Source organism: Ptiloglossa arizonensis, chromosome 1, assembly GCF_051014685.1.
Source record: "Ptiloglossa arizonensis isolate GNS036 chromosome 1, iyPtiAriz1_principal, whole genome shotgun sequence".
NCBI classification, from domain to species: Eukaryota; Metazoa; Arthropoda; class Insecta; order Hymenoptera; family Colletidae; genus Ptiloglossa; species Ptiloglossa arizonensis.
The window spans coordinates 19,520,352-19,536,474 of NC_135048.1; the positions used below are offsets into that span (position 1 = coordinate 19,520,352).

Below are 16,123 nucleotides of genomic sequence, written 5' to 3' on the forward strand. Positions count from 1 at the left end.
GGGAATCCCAATAAATTCGAGAATCTCAAAATTTTCGGATACTTGTACGATAACGAAAAAATTTCGTGTTCCCGACCCGATTCGATATTTCGGCTTCTTGCAGATCTCTATTTGTAACAGGTTTTTTTTAGTTCCAAAGTAGGTGTGGATTTTTTATTTTAAATTAATGATCATTTTAGGATTTAGTGGTTGGCGATTAAGGCCAATGTTAAATGATCATGAAAACTATGGACATTCATATATTTTCTTTTTTTCTTAGCTAGTAAAAAAGGACAAAAGAATGTCTGTTATTTCAACACTTGTCTGATATCGACTTAAATAAAGGTCTTCAAATTCGATCTCATTTATTCTCTTTGTTTTACTTCTGGGTTAGATCCAACTCTAAAAAGAACATGGTGCTTAATACCTAAATATTACATATAAGGTTTATTTTTTAAACGTAATCATATGATGTAACTAAGTAAATACAGCTATTTTATTTAATAACTAAATAAATTAAAATACATTTAGAGTAGCATACACATTATTTTGGTTTATTAGCTGCTAGTTCCTTAATCTGTTTGAGTACTTCTTCTGATTTTAAATTTTGTAAGGAAACGCACTGCTCTACACCCTTCTCTGAAATATGTCATTTTTCATTAAATAAATGTCACTTCTCAAAATACTGTATAATCAATTTACTGTGTATTACACATATAAACTAATATTTACTGTGTATAGTTACATAGAGTATAATAAATGATTACACTTACCATATCGTGCATATAAAAAAGGTTCGATTGAAGAACATTCTCTAATTAAAACTGGAAATTGTGGGTTATTTCTTTTAAGAGGTACATATTGCTTTTTGATAAAATCTCTGAAAACATATGAAGAGGTTACGTTAAGAATATCACAGTTTAATAATTGGAGAGGATCGAATAATTATTATGTTTTTAAATAATAATTTTTACACAAGTAATATTAATATTACCTAACACCTTCACTAGATTTTGACGTTTGACACAAAAGAATTCGTAACTCTTTTAAGTGGGGTCCAAGTTTAATCGCAGCCATCTTTGAACGTTATACACTACAGTCGCAGAATGTTACGAAGTTACATAATTTGACATTTTTAACATTACTTGCAATTGAATAAATTTTAATATTTAACAAATGATTAAAGATGTTATTTTTTTATTTGCTTAACATACTATTTATCAAATAGTTTTATTATACATATTATAATTAAGTAGCGTATAAAAGTACGAAAAGATTGAAATAGAATTCAAATTTTTCCTCTTTCATTTAATTCTTTGACAAGACACCTGTGGCGCTGTAAAATGAACTACTAATCTGAAGAGATATCTATGGTTTGTATCATTATAAACGACTAACAACTTCTTTTTCATTACTAACTTTAGGATTTTGTGTAGTCTTTGAAATTGTATTAAACATAAACCAAGCATTTATGTCACTCAGCGTATAATTTGGCTTCCTAGTTTTTCTTCATAAGATCATTAAACAAAAATTATAAATATAAATAAAGTAGCGAAAAAAATGAACAAACTTTAGACTTGTTACCCTGATTACAACAATTGAACATTGTTCTGTATGACGTCTTTTGAAAAATTATGTTTAGATTCCTGTTTTGTTATCTACTCTCTTGATAAAAACAATAAATTTTATAACAAGTGAAAAATATTAATCGTTCTTAATTTGGTGATAAAGGTTTCTTATAATATTGACTAACAATAATAGATTTATCCATTATACACGTGCAAATATTTAATATGTTGTAACATGACCTACGGATGGGTCTATCCAGAATGAACATATTGAAGGACATTTTCCAATGAACATATTGGAAAAAGAAATTTCGGAACCTATGTATGTATACCACTTTTTTTATCAATACAATTAATATAATATATTGGAGAATTTTTGTCAAATATTTTATCAACACTCTATACTTACATGATTGTATTGAGTCGTTTGATAAGTAATATATTTTTGATGACCATATCAAAAATAGTTGTTACTATGTTTTATCTACATGGATAAATGAGAAGTGCTTACATTATTATTTATTGTACAAGTCTCAAAGTTATAAATATACAATAGTAGCAAGAAATTTAATTCTAATGTGTGTTGTGAAGTTAATAAATGTTAGGAAATGTCACAGGTAGTTCAAAAAGTTCCATAATTGTAATTCTAAGGCAAACCATAATCTGTTTATTTTAAGAGAATAAGTATTATACATAAATATTACCGAAAGATAACAGTAGTTATCTAAAAAGAAGAGCAACATGCAGCATCTAAATAATAACATTAAAATATTCATAAACCAAAAATCTAAAAGCTATTATCCGAGAAGAGAAGAAAAATTAATGCAAAGATGGCAAACAATAATGGATCATAGTGATAATTACATATTATTATTGTAATATAATATAAGAAATTTTTCCTTTGTACAATTGCAAAAGCAAGCAATATTATTTATCAGACGACTCCATGATTCTCTACTTTATAAAATATTAGTCACATAACACTTTCACGTTATAAATTAGTAATTCAAAAACTTTAAATCATATATTCAAATTTATTTAAGTTTTAAATATTATTTTTTTTTTATAGATAATTTAAACAAAATTAAAATTTAGAAAATTCTATAATTTTGATTATAACAAAAATTATATGAGTGCAAAGTATCTTTTATAACTCACATATATAAATATATAGCTTGTTAATAACTGACAGCTATTTATTTTTAGTTCATATATTGATAATTAATATATTTCAGAACTAAAATACAGAATACTCCATTATTTATTTTAAAGCTCTATTATAATTAATTAAAAAGTGGTAATGCATTTATTCATTATTATGAGCAACGTTTTAAAATAGACAATGCCTTTATATTTCAGAAATGAACAATTGAAGCAAAGTATACATAAGATAGAATTAACAAGACTAAATACAACCTGCATGTAGAGTATTTTCAAAAATCTATATGTTATCTATTAGATATTGTATGTTCAAATATATCCCAAAACTCTATACTATAAAAATACAAACAATTTTTGTTAATTTCATCTTATGTTGAGCAAGCTTTATTACAATATCTTACTTTGTTTATTTTATACATATATAATAGTTTGCAGTACATTTTTATTTTTTTCTAAAACCAAATGTATTTGCATGATTTTCAACTTCCGAATTTTTTTTTACATCTTTTTGAAATATCTTCAATTATTTTTTGAAAAGTACAAACAGTTCACAATAAACAGCATATATATTGAGAAAATATACTGCTATATTAAAGTTTGTAGCATACTTCTATTATACTCTATACATACTTTTAGTACTTATTTATCATTTTGTACTAGTATAAGAATAATGAAACCTGTAATTATAGTTGCTTAAGTAGACATTATCTTACAATTTTCTATTAGTAGAAATATAAATTTAAGAAATGTTAATTTTCAACAATTTAAATTCTACAAGATATAATCTAAGAATCTAATATAATATTATTTATATCTCAATAATAGTAAATTCTGATATTGTTAAATAGAATCATCTAAACATTAGATAAATAATAAGTCTGATATTTAATTTGAGATGAAATAAAACTTATAGTCACTTGTTTTTACAAACTATTGACTTCACTTAACAAACAAGTATTAGTTTGTAAATTACATATAGATGTCATTGTACGTATATGTTATTATGCTTCATGCATGTCTTGTTTTCTGTTTTAAATATTTCGTTCAATTATTTAACCTTTAAATGTTGTTGTAAATTTCTTTAACATCTATGATGTGTTGCAAGTATGGTTCTGTTAGTAATTTCAGACAATGCGTTTTTAAACATAAATAGTATTTTAAAAAATAATGAATTACATATCTACAAAATATACATATATATCTTATAAATATAAATAAAAAGTTACTTAGGTTTTGCATATACATGCCTTAATATAAATATTGGTAACAAAAGAAATAACTGTAAACAGAAGTAGGAAGATTTATCACATCATTCAAGTACTAAACTACATAATAAATTTAAATATATATAATATTTTATAATGATTATAGTGTCTTATTATTACTTCTTGAATTAAAAATTCGTTGTTAAATTTTTAACAAAAGTTGGTGAAGTATAGAACAGTTTGTAACTTGTTAATTACATTTCTAATTTTAACAAAAATTTAATTAAGAACTTAAATAAAATAAAAGTATTGTAAATTATATGTACAAATAAGATTTTTTTATAAGAAGTATTTAAAATTTAACATTACTTATCGACTTATAATAAGTGTACTAATTAGTATGTAAAATACATAAAATATATAATGTTTGATCACTAAATACAGGATTGTCCATCAGAAACAAAACACTTAATTATCTGTTTTACCATTACAGATACGAAAATATATTGCAGACAAAAGATAAATGATTTTATAGAACAAATGAGATGTGACTGTAATGATTTCCAATATACAAAAAGATTAATCCATTCCATGTCAAATAGATTATAGGAAAACCTAATGATAAAAAGAGTTTGAACTCATACATTATAGAAATGTAAATATTAATGTCAATATTTATGTTTAGCTTGATTCTTGTCATACATAACACACTTATCCTATTATTTTGTTATTAAATACTTCAAAGTTTTTTTTTTTTGCATCAATACAACTAGTTTATCCTGAGAAATCTTTGTCAATACTTACATTCAACATTGTGTATCATATATTATTAAATTTTTGGTAGAAGATAATGTATCATTTTATTATAAAAAACACTGATAGTGTCATTAACTATTTTGAAAAATTATTTTTGTATGCTCTATAAAATCATTGAACATTGTACTGCATCTTTAACAATAAAAGAGACAATTAAATGTTCAATTTATAGTGGACCACTTTGTGTAACACCAGTCAATAAACAAAATACATTCTTGTATACAAAAAGGCAAATGTTTAAATTATCTCCACCTGTATACTTTCCTTGTCAATTTCGAGTTTTTCTTATCAGATAGTTTATAAACATTTAAAATCTTTTATCTTTGTTTCTAAATATTTAAAATCTATAATAATAAGCAAATATACAGTATGGCACAACATGTATATTGACATGGAGGTATTTTTTTTTTTTGCCACAATGCAGGCACATTGCATAACACAGATAATAAAAGTTTAAGGGTTATATATAACTTAAATATAAACAATAATAATGCTAATCAGAATCTAATGTACAAGAGTATTGAATTGTAAAATAATGTAAAAAATTACGATTTATGTTAGAAATAAAAAATGGAGTAAAATATTTTACTCTTACACTGGAAATAAATTTATTCGTACTTACACAAACTTAGTTTTCTAAACTTTTTAAAATGCCACAATACAGATAATTTATGAGTGATAAAAATATATTTATTATTTTTTAATATAATTATAGATTAAAAACCATAACTTTTTATTTCAATAGTAGATAGATTATTCTGAAATAATAGAAATTTAAATTAGTATATTTATTGCATAACATGTTAATAGAGTACTTTATATTACATACCTCATTAGATTAAACATGACATTTGACAATGTCATTTGAATTGTCACACATCAATTTGTATATCACTATCTTCAGCTTCACTTTCAGTACTAATCATAGCATCTTCTCCTACTAACAAGGCTGCAGGTAGATTTTGTGGTACATTATCAATATCTAATCTCGGAGTTGAATACACATTTAATACTTGAATTGTTGTTGGGGAAGTTGAAAGGCATTGTGGTACTGATCCTAAAGGATCTGAATTTAATGTATCGCAGTCTAAAGGGGCTGATAATTGCAATTGCAAATTATGTAACTCAGGTATATGTGGCCGAATCTAAAATGTAAAATGACATACTACATAGTCAGTTGTATTAAAGTACTCAAAAAGAATTTTAGGTACAATTATATAAGTTATTTAATTTCATAAATTCTACCTTTAACCCGTCTGCTGTGTGAGGATTTCTACAACCTCTGCACCTACATTCCACACAGGGCTTACTTTCAACATAACATGGACAACGTTGACCACAACAAGTCAACTTTCCAGGTATTGCTGTAGCATTACCACATCTACACCCTTTTCTTTTACTCCGAGCAGAACTTGACCTTGGCTTTTTAAAGCCTGATGACTGCTCAAAATGAAACAAGTTCTATTACTCTTAATTATTATGAAAAATTGAAATAAAAGTAAGAATTATAGACTAATACAGATGTAAGTGGAATATTTGATAAATACATACTACATGTTGTTATATTATATAACAAAAATGGTATAAAATCTCTCATCTGCATTAATCTTAGTATGGGACCTATCAAAATATATATTTAAATTTATTTAGATCTAATGTTAGTAATGAAAAGTATTAAACAATGTTAATCAAATATTAACTATTAAAGACTGTTAATTGTTATACAAATCTAGAAATATAATTGTACCTTACAAGTAATATTAACGAAGATGCACATTCTTTAGCATTTAAGTGAAATTTATAGTGCAATGTAAACTTCCTGTAAGGCATAAGATTAATCGAATATCTATTGAAATTACTTTGCTGCCCTTTGAAGATTTTTTCTGAGAAGGGGTCCCATATTTAAGGTGGGAAGATGGAATACATTTTACCCCTCCTACAGAGCTGTGTTGATTTCCATCGATATCCTGTTGTCCTACTTCTGTATCTTCTGCAGCAGCGGCTTTCCGTTTTATTGTTATTTTATTACCGGATCCAGCATACATCACAGAGTATATTGAGGATCCATTTGATACAGTACGAATAGCAGGTGATTCTATGAAATATTGAATCATGTTTTGTACATTAAAATGTCATGTTTTTTTTTATTTTCTATTTATAATAATAACTATGAATTCTCTTTTTAGGATACATATATGTAATAAGACATTTAAATAAAAACACAAACAAATACAGTGTGACAAAAATATAAAAAAATTTTAACATTTTGAAAATGTTTAGTATAGTTTTCATTAAGAGAAATGAAAAATACTTAATTAACTTAACCATCCCTGCAGAGTACATTATAATTTTCTGTTCCAATATTGCAAGATACTAACTTGCTTCTACTGTTGACATGTTGTATGAAAGTAGAACCAATTGTTATTAGTTATATAAAATTGTTATATTATATTTCTTATTTTTATTTTTAAAAGAAATGTTTTATGTGCTGCCCTTTCATTTTAGCACATCTTTCACATCTCTGTGTCATTGAAGTGCATAGTTTATCAAAAATGTTGGCTTATCTCATATTACAAAGCATACATTTACTATTTGCTGTTGTAAATTTGCTAAATCATTTACTGCAAATAAATGCACTAAACTCTTTAAGTGTCCTCATAAAACAAAATCTTCAGGATATAGATCATGAGACAGAGAAAAATGGAGATTATATTACTGCACCTCCTCATTTTATTCATTTTCCATCAAAAGTCTGACTTTGAATATTGTCTAACATTAATTAAAAAATTAAGGAACACTCCATCATACTGAAACTACATATATAGTCTTTTATAAAGCTGCACATTTTTCAAGATTTTGGATAAGTTATTCACGAAAAAGTTATAATAAGTCATACCTGTGATTCTGTTTGGTAAAACAATTTCTGTTTCCTAAAAGCCAATTTTTTCAGATTCCCATCCATATATTCAAGGAAAATTGATATTGACGCCCTGATTCATTAATGGCATGAAGATCTTCATCCAACCATACATGGCTATTATAAAACTTCATAATTCAATTTCTGGTAAATTCAGCTTCATTGGTAAACAGAATATCACTCACAAAATATATGTTTCCAGTACATTTTGTCAGTAACCATAGACAAAAATCTAGTTCCAGTGGGTAGCCAACAAGATTGAAGTACTCGTTCAATATAGTATAGATACAGCAGTTGTTCACGAAGAGTTTGCCAGATTAGAGGAACATGAATACCTAAGTTGCGAAAATTCTTCTAATGCTAGTTCCTGAGTTTTCTTCTACTCTTCCTAAAATGCTCTTCATATCAGTAGTGGAAACAGATCTTGTCCATCCGAAATGTAATGTAAAAGAGCCAAATTACACAAATTTTGATAAAGTTCCTTAAACAATATATGAGATAGGATAGTGCAATGTATATACTTTTCCATATAGAGATGACGTGCAGCATTTCCATTAAAATTTGTTGTACACATTTGAAAGGAGCATTCTCTCAGCTTCAAAATGACTATAAACACAAAGTATTACCTTCAAGTAGAACATAAATATCAAGAACTTGATGACATGTTTGTCAATTTCACTCAATTTAAAAAAAATTAACATTCAATATCTTGAAAACTGTTCGAACTAGAAGACTGAAATTTCATACAAATCAGTTTCCCGAGATTATCGATAAATACTACAAATTTAAAAAAAAAATCAATGACTACAATGACAAATTTTGTATATGTAATTTGATATAAAATAATCCATACATGAAATGTATATCTGCTATTTTTTTTACATTAAAATAATAAACTATTATTAATATTAAATTCTCTAACCAAGTTCTGTTATTAGGAAAATGATTATCACACATTTATTAAATATTATTTCCTAAAACACATGAGTATCCAAGAATAATGCTACATTTGTGTTTATTATGTAGTCAATAGTAATTTTTGTTACACAACCATGCAGCTAAACTAGTTATCAATAGTTTCTGATCCCTTTTTACACATAGCACATCACAAACAGAAGAAGATTAGTATCTTGCAATATTGGAACAGAAAATTGTAATATACTTTACAGGGTTGGTTTAAGAACATAAATATGTTAATCAAGCATTTTTTACTCCTCTTAATGAATATTGTATGTTACTAAAATTTTGAACCCTTTTTTTTTTAATATTTTGTACAACGATGAAAAAAGGTTTTTGTAAGATTATCTCCTGTCAATATTTCATGATAATTGTTAATCCTGAATTAATATTATATAATTCAATGCCTTTCTTGCATTTTCTAAATTGTATAGTATAGAGGGCTAAACAATGAATTCAAATATTTAATAATATACTGTATCGTTAATTTTATTTTTGCACTTATAAATTTTTATTTTTATATATAATTTTTTAAACTAATTTTAATTAATATTAATATTTGAAAGTATTAACTAGATGTTTCATTTAACTTGATTTTAAAAACTATAAATTTACTGATATTAATCTGACTTAAATACATGCAGTAATTTATTTTCTATGTTATTGAAGATACAGAGAAGTTAATTTAAAGGGAAACAATATAACATTTAACCGCATTTTGTTAATTTTTAAACGACAGATCGCGATCAGTTAAGACTATCATAAGTGGATCTAAACAGTACTTCAGCTAGCTGCAAGTCTATTAGTTTGCTTCAAAAGGAGAATTTTTAAACTATTATTAACAACTCCATAAACGCGAATTGGAGTGAAAATAATCTTTTATGAAAATTTCACAATATACACAATAATTAAATTTACATCTAATATTTGCTGAACCAAAAAAACTAGCGATTGTATTTGTACTTGTTTCATTGACATCAACAAGGTATTCGATGCGATATTGCTTGATAGCTTATTTTCTCAATTCATCAAAAAGGATTTTCCCAAGCATTCAAGAAAAATACTACCAAATATATTATATGATAAACGTTTATTTTGCAATAGATATCAGTTTAGAAAATTTTCGGTATTATTTAAGACAGGGAATGACTTACAACAAAGGAATGGTAAATTCTCTCGTCCTATTCAACATTCATTTTTGACCTTCTCCATATGTATGATCTAAATAATAACAGTAAATTTGCCATGGCTTTTGCAGTCGACCTTTTGGTATACATAAAATGCAACAAACCGTCCCATATAAAAATCAAATTAAACGATTATCTTGTAATAATAACAAAATGAAAGTTTAACTTTTCAAAATAAACAAAAGTAATAAAAAAAAGAAAGAATTTCATACAAAGCGATTACTGACGTAAGCAACAAAAAACGCAGTTAAAAGGAGCTATGTTGAATGTCTTTGGTACTCAATACATGAATTTCTTTCTGGCTGCAAAAAATACAGCAATAATATGATTCAAATAATTTGTTTCATTGTCAGATCCAGGGGTGCAATAATTCAATTAAAGAGCCGTAAGTTGCCAATAACTGGACTAGATCAAAGATGGAAAATTTTGGTTTAGAGTAAACGTGTACCTGAAAACTTGTTACAATGTGACTGTAAGTAAAATGTTCTCAATAGTACGATAATTAGTAATTCATTGTCCTTTGAACCTTAAAGCAGTAAACGTGGAAGTCAGTAAAGGAAAAATTTCAACGCGTGTGCATTTTAGTCAAATTTTGAGTCGCAAAATTTGACTATAAATTATAAATTTTCTTCGGTGCAAGAATTATAATTATATAACTATAAGTAAACGTGAGAACCCTCACGCATCAGGAGGCTCTGACTTTTGAAATAAGTAAAGAAAATCTAACACGTGTTTCGAGAGTGGAAACACAAAATATATACAGTAAAACATCAAAGTCCTTTTTATTAAATAAAGTGCCCAGTGATATAAAACTAAACAGGGATCCTATTATTTAAAAATAGTAGCGTAGGTGATACTCAATTCGAAACAAGACGATTTTCGAATAAAACATTAAATTCATCGCCTAATCTAATTAGCACAACAAAAATATCACCAAATTAGGAAAACTAATTAGAAATTAGAAGAACTGAAGAAAAATATAAAAACCAGGCTAGCCCCCCGGATTGCGACCGAACACTCGAAAAGGAAAACCAAGATAAAATCTCATAAAATTAATATGTGATCTTGACCATTCAATCCAAGAATTAAAAAAGAAAAAAATGAACGAAAATCTAAAGTATAAAGACTACAACAAAAATATCATCTTTATTTTTGTAAGTGGAATATTATGCATTTTCCATCAATACTTGATAGTATCGATAGTCAATATTGTTTATCAGATTAATGCTTATCGGAACTTAAGTAAACTAGTTCCTTTCTGCATTGTTGTGGTTACACAAGTCCGACAATTTCTTTTTTATATAACATAAAACATTTATGAAAATCATTTGAGCTTAATCAATATATATTTGGCGATTGGATCCGTCTAAATTTATATCATTAAATACTCTTTATACATGTTAAAGAGCAAGATAGAACACGTTATAGCACTTTATATTTGTAAGTTGTTTACTAAAAGAAAAGAAAAAAATAAAATTTTTCTGAAAGTTACGATTAAATATCAATGGTAGAATTTTTCAATGGGCTGGTACGCGGTGAATTATCCTGCTTTCCGACCTCCACCTAGTAATATTAATACAAATAAAGTCTACTTATGTACACGAACCTACTTCGGGTATCAAACAGGCTTAGGCAGTTTACCCTCATACACGATCATTGCTTCACCTAATTTCATATTACACAGTTACTATACATTAAATGAATGACTATTGGAAATTGGTATTGTAGATGTGAGTGAGTGTGCTGTTTGTGCATTGCGAATCGTATGGCTGTTTGTGCATTGCGAATTGTATGGCTGTGTGAGTGATAAATGTTGGGATAAAACGGAAGAGATTAAATAAGTGTTGTCGGGAATATCGGTTACGAGTAATATACACTTAGAATTACATTCTGGGAATGCGTATGAAAATTTTGATTGCAAGAATGTAATATGCGGTGTGTGTTAGGTTTTAAGAGGGCGATGCGAGATATCGAATGAGAGTTGGTTGTTACATGAATCAGAATTGAGAACTAAAGGAAGAGAACACAACAGAGTTAGATTTAAAATCAGAGTTTAGTGTATTATATAGTTTAGTTTTGTTTAAATGTATGCATGTTATTATTATACATTTCTTTTATAAACAACGTACTAAAAGTTTGAACTAAACAGTTTGAAACCATTTAAATCGAATAAAAATGTTTAAAACAATAATACATTTTTTAAAAAAATTTAAAATATATTGTAAATATTATTTAAGAGGGTCCGCTATGATGAAGTTTAAGAAACGCTGGATTAAAGAAAGTAATAAATCTGTACCAAAATATTTCGAAGTCGGTTTCGAGATATAAATCGATGCCGGCAATAATGAAGAAGAATCATATTATAAAAATAAATGTGTATTTAACACTACACTTTGTGAATGACAATAATGAGCTACAGTAGTCAAAAGATAATTGCAAATTATTACCAAAAATGAGTATGATCGTCAGAAAAGTAATTATATTTCCCGCTAACAATGCTTTAAATCAAAAAAGTTTTGGTTCTACTGGATTTGCAACTTCAGAAAAAATAGTGAGCGTAACATTATTTTCATATAATGACAATAAAATAATTTTTATTAATGTGTTAACTGCTGTGGATACCTAATTCAATCAGGCCATTATTGTCTGGTCACTGCGCACATATACGGCGTGTACAGAATCAGATTATTTAATAAAAGGATTGACTGTATTTGAAAATACTATGTATTTCATGCGTACTCGATGGCTGATCCGTAATTTAATCATAATCTTCGCTAATCTAAATTTTGAAGTCGATGATATCTTATACAAAAATATCTACCACAAAGGTAAACATAACTTATAATGATTACATATTTGTTCTTTATTGCCATAGGTTTACCTTCTAAAGTGTAGGGAATTTTCGATGCGTTTTTTTGGTATAATAAAAGAAAAAGACAAACAAATTTGTTAAATAAGTAAAACCAATATCTACATGGTCTGTGCAGTAAATTCTCATTGTATGATCGACAGGTTTGATTAGTTGTATGATTGTCGCTATCCACACCAATTTAGGGGAGGGGGGAATCCCCACCCAAATCACTAAAGCATGAAATACACTATGAGCCAGCAACTACTTTGTAAAAAGCCGCCAATTTTTAATTTTATTTTTATAAAAATACTTATAATATTTTAATGAGATTTTTCTTATGAAAATAAGACTAAACACAATGTGATTTAAATCATTTTTAATTATAATAAGCGAGTCATACAATCCACTATTATTATGGGACTACCATACGTATCACTCGCATTCGAAATCTCACGGATTTATCTGAAATCGGCGCACCGCTGGCTTTAATATCTCATTGTATATGCAAAAAATAATTGATTTGCCGTGGAATGACCCAAACAATAACAATTTCATTCAATTCCAGATTTTAAACAGATACAACAGACAAAACATCTATGTATATCTTATTTACTTTTTCTCAGATTTGCTCTTCTTTTTTTCTTATTTTTTTCCCACTCTTTCTCACATATTGTCCTTTTCTTCAACTATCATTCATTCTTTCTCACTGACTCTCACTCGTCTTTTTCGTCCACTGGCGATTGCCGCTGTTGGCAAAATATGAAGGCAACTAAAACCTGAATCACTTGCACTATACATGTTGTAAACCGTTATTCGGTCCCGAGTGACAATAATACAACGAGAATTATACTGAACTGCTTTACTTAGACTATTTCCAAAAAAATTATGAAAAATAACTTTATGTTAAATAATATTGTTAGAATAAATCTGGCGTATTATTTTTATTTAATATCTTTATAAATATTTAATAAAATCACTCCCAAAGTATAAATCAAACCGTCATCCAAAAACTAATAACTAGTAACTAGTATCGTGCAAAACCTCGCGCATCACACAGATACGAATAACGTGATAGTCAATGTGTTAATAGGAAAAGTCAGAGAAAAATCAGTTATTATAAGTAAAAATAATACTACATCGATTTTGTACTTCTTTCTTATTAAATATTTATAGTTATAAAATATTATATCAGGATTTTAACAAACACATGGAACCCGTTTTCGAGATCAATTACTCGTACTAATATAGATAAAAAATTCCCTTACCATTTTGAAATCTAAAACTTCATTATTGATACATAAGTTTTTACGCGCATGAACAATGCCGTACGTATTTCTCGTATATGTGTGCGTATATGTATAGCAAAGCGCCCGGCTGACTGGGATTTAAATAGCGCGCGCCGGAAGTTATACCTGTAAACTTTAACACTTTATATATCGGTAATGAAAACTTAAATTGCAAAACAGTAATGGACTTTTTTTATTCATTGTGACATGAGGAATTGATTCTGAAAAGGATATTACATTTTTACTAACATTTTGTACATGTATAGAAAGAATATATTATTAATATTTGTTATGTGTACATATTATGTATAAATTTAGTATACATGCATGCACACATGTATGCTATGGTGCATACATTATATACCATGTTATTTATGTCAAAAACTATAGAACATTTCTCTCGGAAACTTCTTTGTATCTCCAATAGTTTTCAAGATAATATGAGAAATTTAAAACTTTGGAGGATAATTTCAATCCTTAAACTTGAGTTATAGCAGCTAAAAAGAATATATATGCTCCCTATTTTTGGCTACTCTATAAACCTATGAAGTTTTATCAAAATCACTGTCAGACATTACTGTATAAATATTCTTTGTTAGTAGAATTATGCTTAGATAAAATGTTATGTACTGTTTTCTTTAAGACAACTACAAATATCGTACATATACATAAATATTATTTTATGTATATATAATAAAATTAATTTATAAAATCTTTTTATACAAATAAATTGAATAATACATTTTAATTAAGAAGAAGAAATTGTATGGAAATATCTTGAGTTCATATGATCAAACTGGTATTATACAACAAAATTATATTAAAGTGTGCAAAATAAAATATATAATTCAATTAAAAAATACTAACAAAAAAGATCTTGAAAAAGAATAGTTGTATTATTATATGTGTACCTTCAAAGATTATAAATTCTTTTTAAAAAAAAGTGTCTTATTTAAATGTCATACTTTACATAATTAAAATTATGATGGAGCTAATAAAAGTTTGCATTTTTATATGAAAAGGTAATGTATCATACCAGATATACTTTGTGATATCGTTTCAGAACTTTGCATAGTGTTTCCTTGAGTCTGGGTCGAGGTTGTACTTGTGTAAACGCATGGTAAAATACTATAGGCAGATTTTGACAAACCAGCAGTGCTTTTAAATTCATCTTTGAAGCCAGAACCTTCCTGTATAAGTTCCATGAGGCTGGTAACACCAATAGTTGATGCACTATTACCTGTTTTATTGGAAGACACTGAAAGTATTAAACTTCGATAAATGTTTGTGTTTGTCAAATATTCACACAGTTTTTTATAACACTGTAACAATATTCGTAATTGAACATTTTCGACGTATCTGTCATAATCCTTGCACCATCCACACGAAGGTTTAAGCTTTTTACGTCCACCTCTACAACCACGACACACATGATGTTGACAATTAGTTTCAGTTGGTGTATGAGGTTCGATTAATAAATTTGAACACACAGTACAACTAAGGCTTTGTCGCAAATATGGAACTAGCCTATACAGATCTGTCCACGAATTTGGATCATCAGCATCAGCTTGTAAAACTAGCCGACACGTTGATACGTAAAGACTCGTGGCGTTCATTTTTTCTTGAATTTTCCACGAGCAATACGTATAATTATACAGGAAAATTAACTAAACAAACCAACACGACATTGTCACTACACACAAACAAAACATCGGCCATTTTTAATTTCCTATCGTTTACATTGGTAGAGGGCTCTTTCAAATCACTTCGACTAAAAAGTAACGCTAGATAGGAAAATCCTATAATGAGAAAATTTTTAACGCTATCTAATAATATAATAGAAAAGTTATGTATTATATTTGTTTTGAATTCTTTTTCATTTAAAATGATAATATATATTTGACATATGTATGTGCATATATCTTGTAAAAAAATGTAAATCATTTCAATGCAAACGAAGTATTATGCTTTTAAATACCAAGGTCATACTAACCAAATAACTTTTAATATTTATTAAATAATTAAATGCACATGAATGCACTTAGTTTCAAAGACATAATATATTATTTGTTTAATTACAAAACGGCTGAAAATAAAATATACATTTGATAAATATGTATACAAACATGCAGATCCATTAAAGCTATAAGTGTACATGTATGCACATGACGGTGAAAAATATAATAAATATGAATA

The 16,123-nt window shown here is 27.1% G+C and overlaps 2 protein-coding genes and 1 long non-coding RNA gene across 6 annotated transcripts; all 3 read right to left on the reverse strand.

Moving 5' to 3' along the window:
• Nucleotides 1-327: 327 nt before the first annotated feature.
• Nucleotides 328-1,083, reverse strand: Nd-b8 (NADH dehydrogenase (ubiquinone) B8 subunit). Of its 2 annotated transcripts, XM_076308381.1 has the most exons (4): nucleotides 974-1,083; nucleotides 753-859; nucleotides 521-618; nucleotides 328-381 (listed from the first exon to the last, which is right to left on the reverse strand). In XM_076308381.1, the coding sequence occupies exons 1-3, from the start codon at nucleotides 1,054-1,056 to the stop codon at nucleotides 524-526; spliced, it is 285 nt and encodes a 94-aa protein (XP_076164496.1). In that variant the 5' UTR covers nucleotides 1,057-1,083; the 3' UTR covers nucleotides 328-381; nucleotides 521-523. The 2 variants fall into 2 exon arrangements, with proteins under 2 accessions (XP_076164496.1, XP_076164485.1); XM_076308370.1 differs by lacking the exon at nucleotides 328-381 and having other exon boundaries at nucleotides 447-618.
• Nucleotides 1,084-4,585: 3,502 nt separating this feature from the next.
• Msl-2 (male-specific lethal 2) lies at nucleotides 4,586-15,631 on the reverse strand. Of its 3 annotated transcripts, none has more exons than XM_076318079.1 (5): nucleotides 14,964-15,631; nucleotides 6,661-6,824; nucleotides 5,975-6,169; nucleotides 5,559-5,874; nucleotides 4,586-5,487 (listed from the first exon to the last, which is right to left on the reverse strand). In XM_076318079.1, the coding sequence occupies exons 1-4, from the start codon at nucleotides 15,541-15,543 to the stop codon at nucleotides 5,602-5,604; spliced, it is 1,212 nt and encodes a 403-aa protein (XP_076174194.1). In that variant the 5' UTR covers nucleotides 15,544-15,631; the 3' UTR covers nucleotides 4,586-5,487; nucleotides 5,559-5,601. The 3 variants fall into 3 exon arrangements, with proteins under 3 accessions (XP_076174194.1, XP_076174186.1, XP_076174201.1); XM_076318071.1 differs by having other exon boundaries at nucleotides 4,588-5,487; nucleotides 6,589-6,824; XM_076318086.1 differs by lacking the exon at nucleotides 4,586-5,487 and having other exon boundaries at nucleotides 5,670-5,894; nucleotides 6,589-6,824.
• On the reverse strand, nucleotides 7,134-8,195 carry LOC143153870 (uncharacterized). Its single transcript, XR_012993936.1, has 4 exons — nucleotides 8,168-8,195; nucleotides 7,832-7,981; nucleotides 7,626-7,763; nucleotides 7,134-7,542 (listed from the first exon to the last, which is right to left on the reverse strand). It is a non-coding gene; the product is annotated as an uncharacterized LOC143153870 (long non-coding RNA).
• Nucleotides 15,632-16,123: the final 492 nt, after the last annotated feature.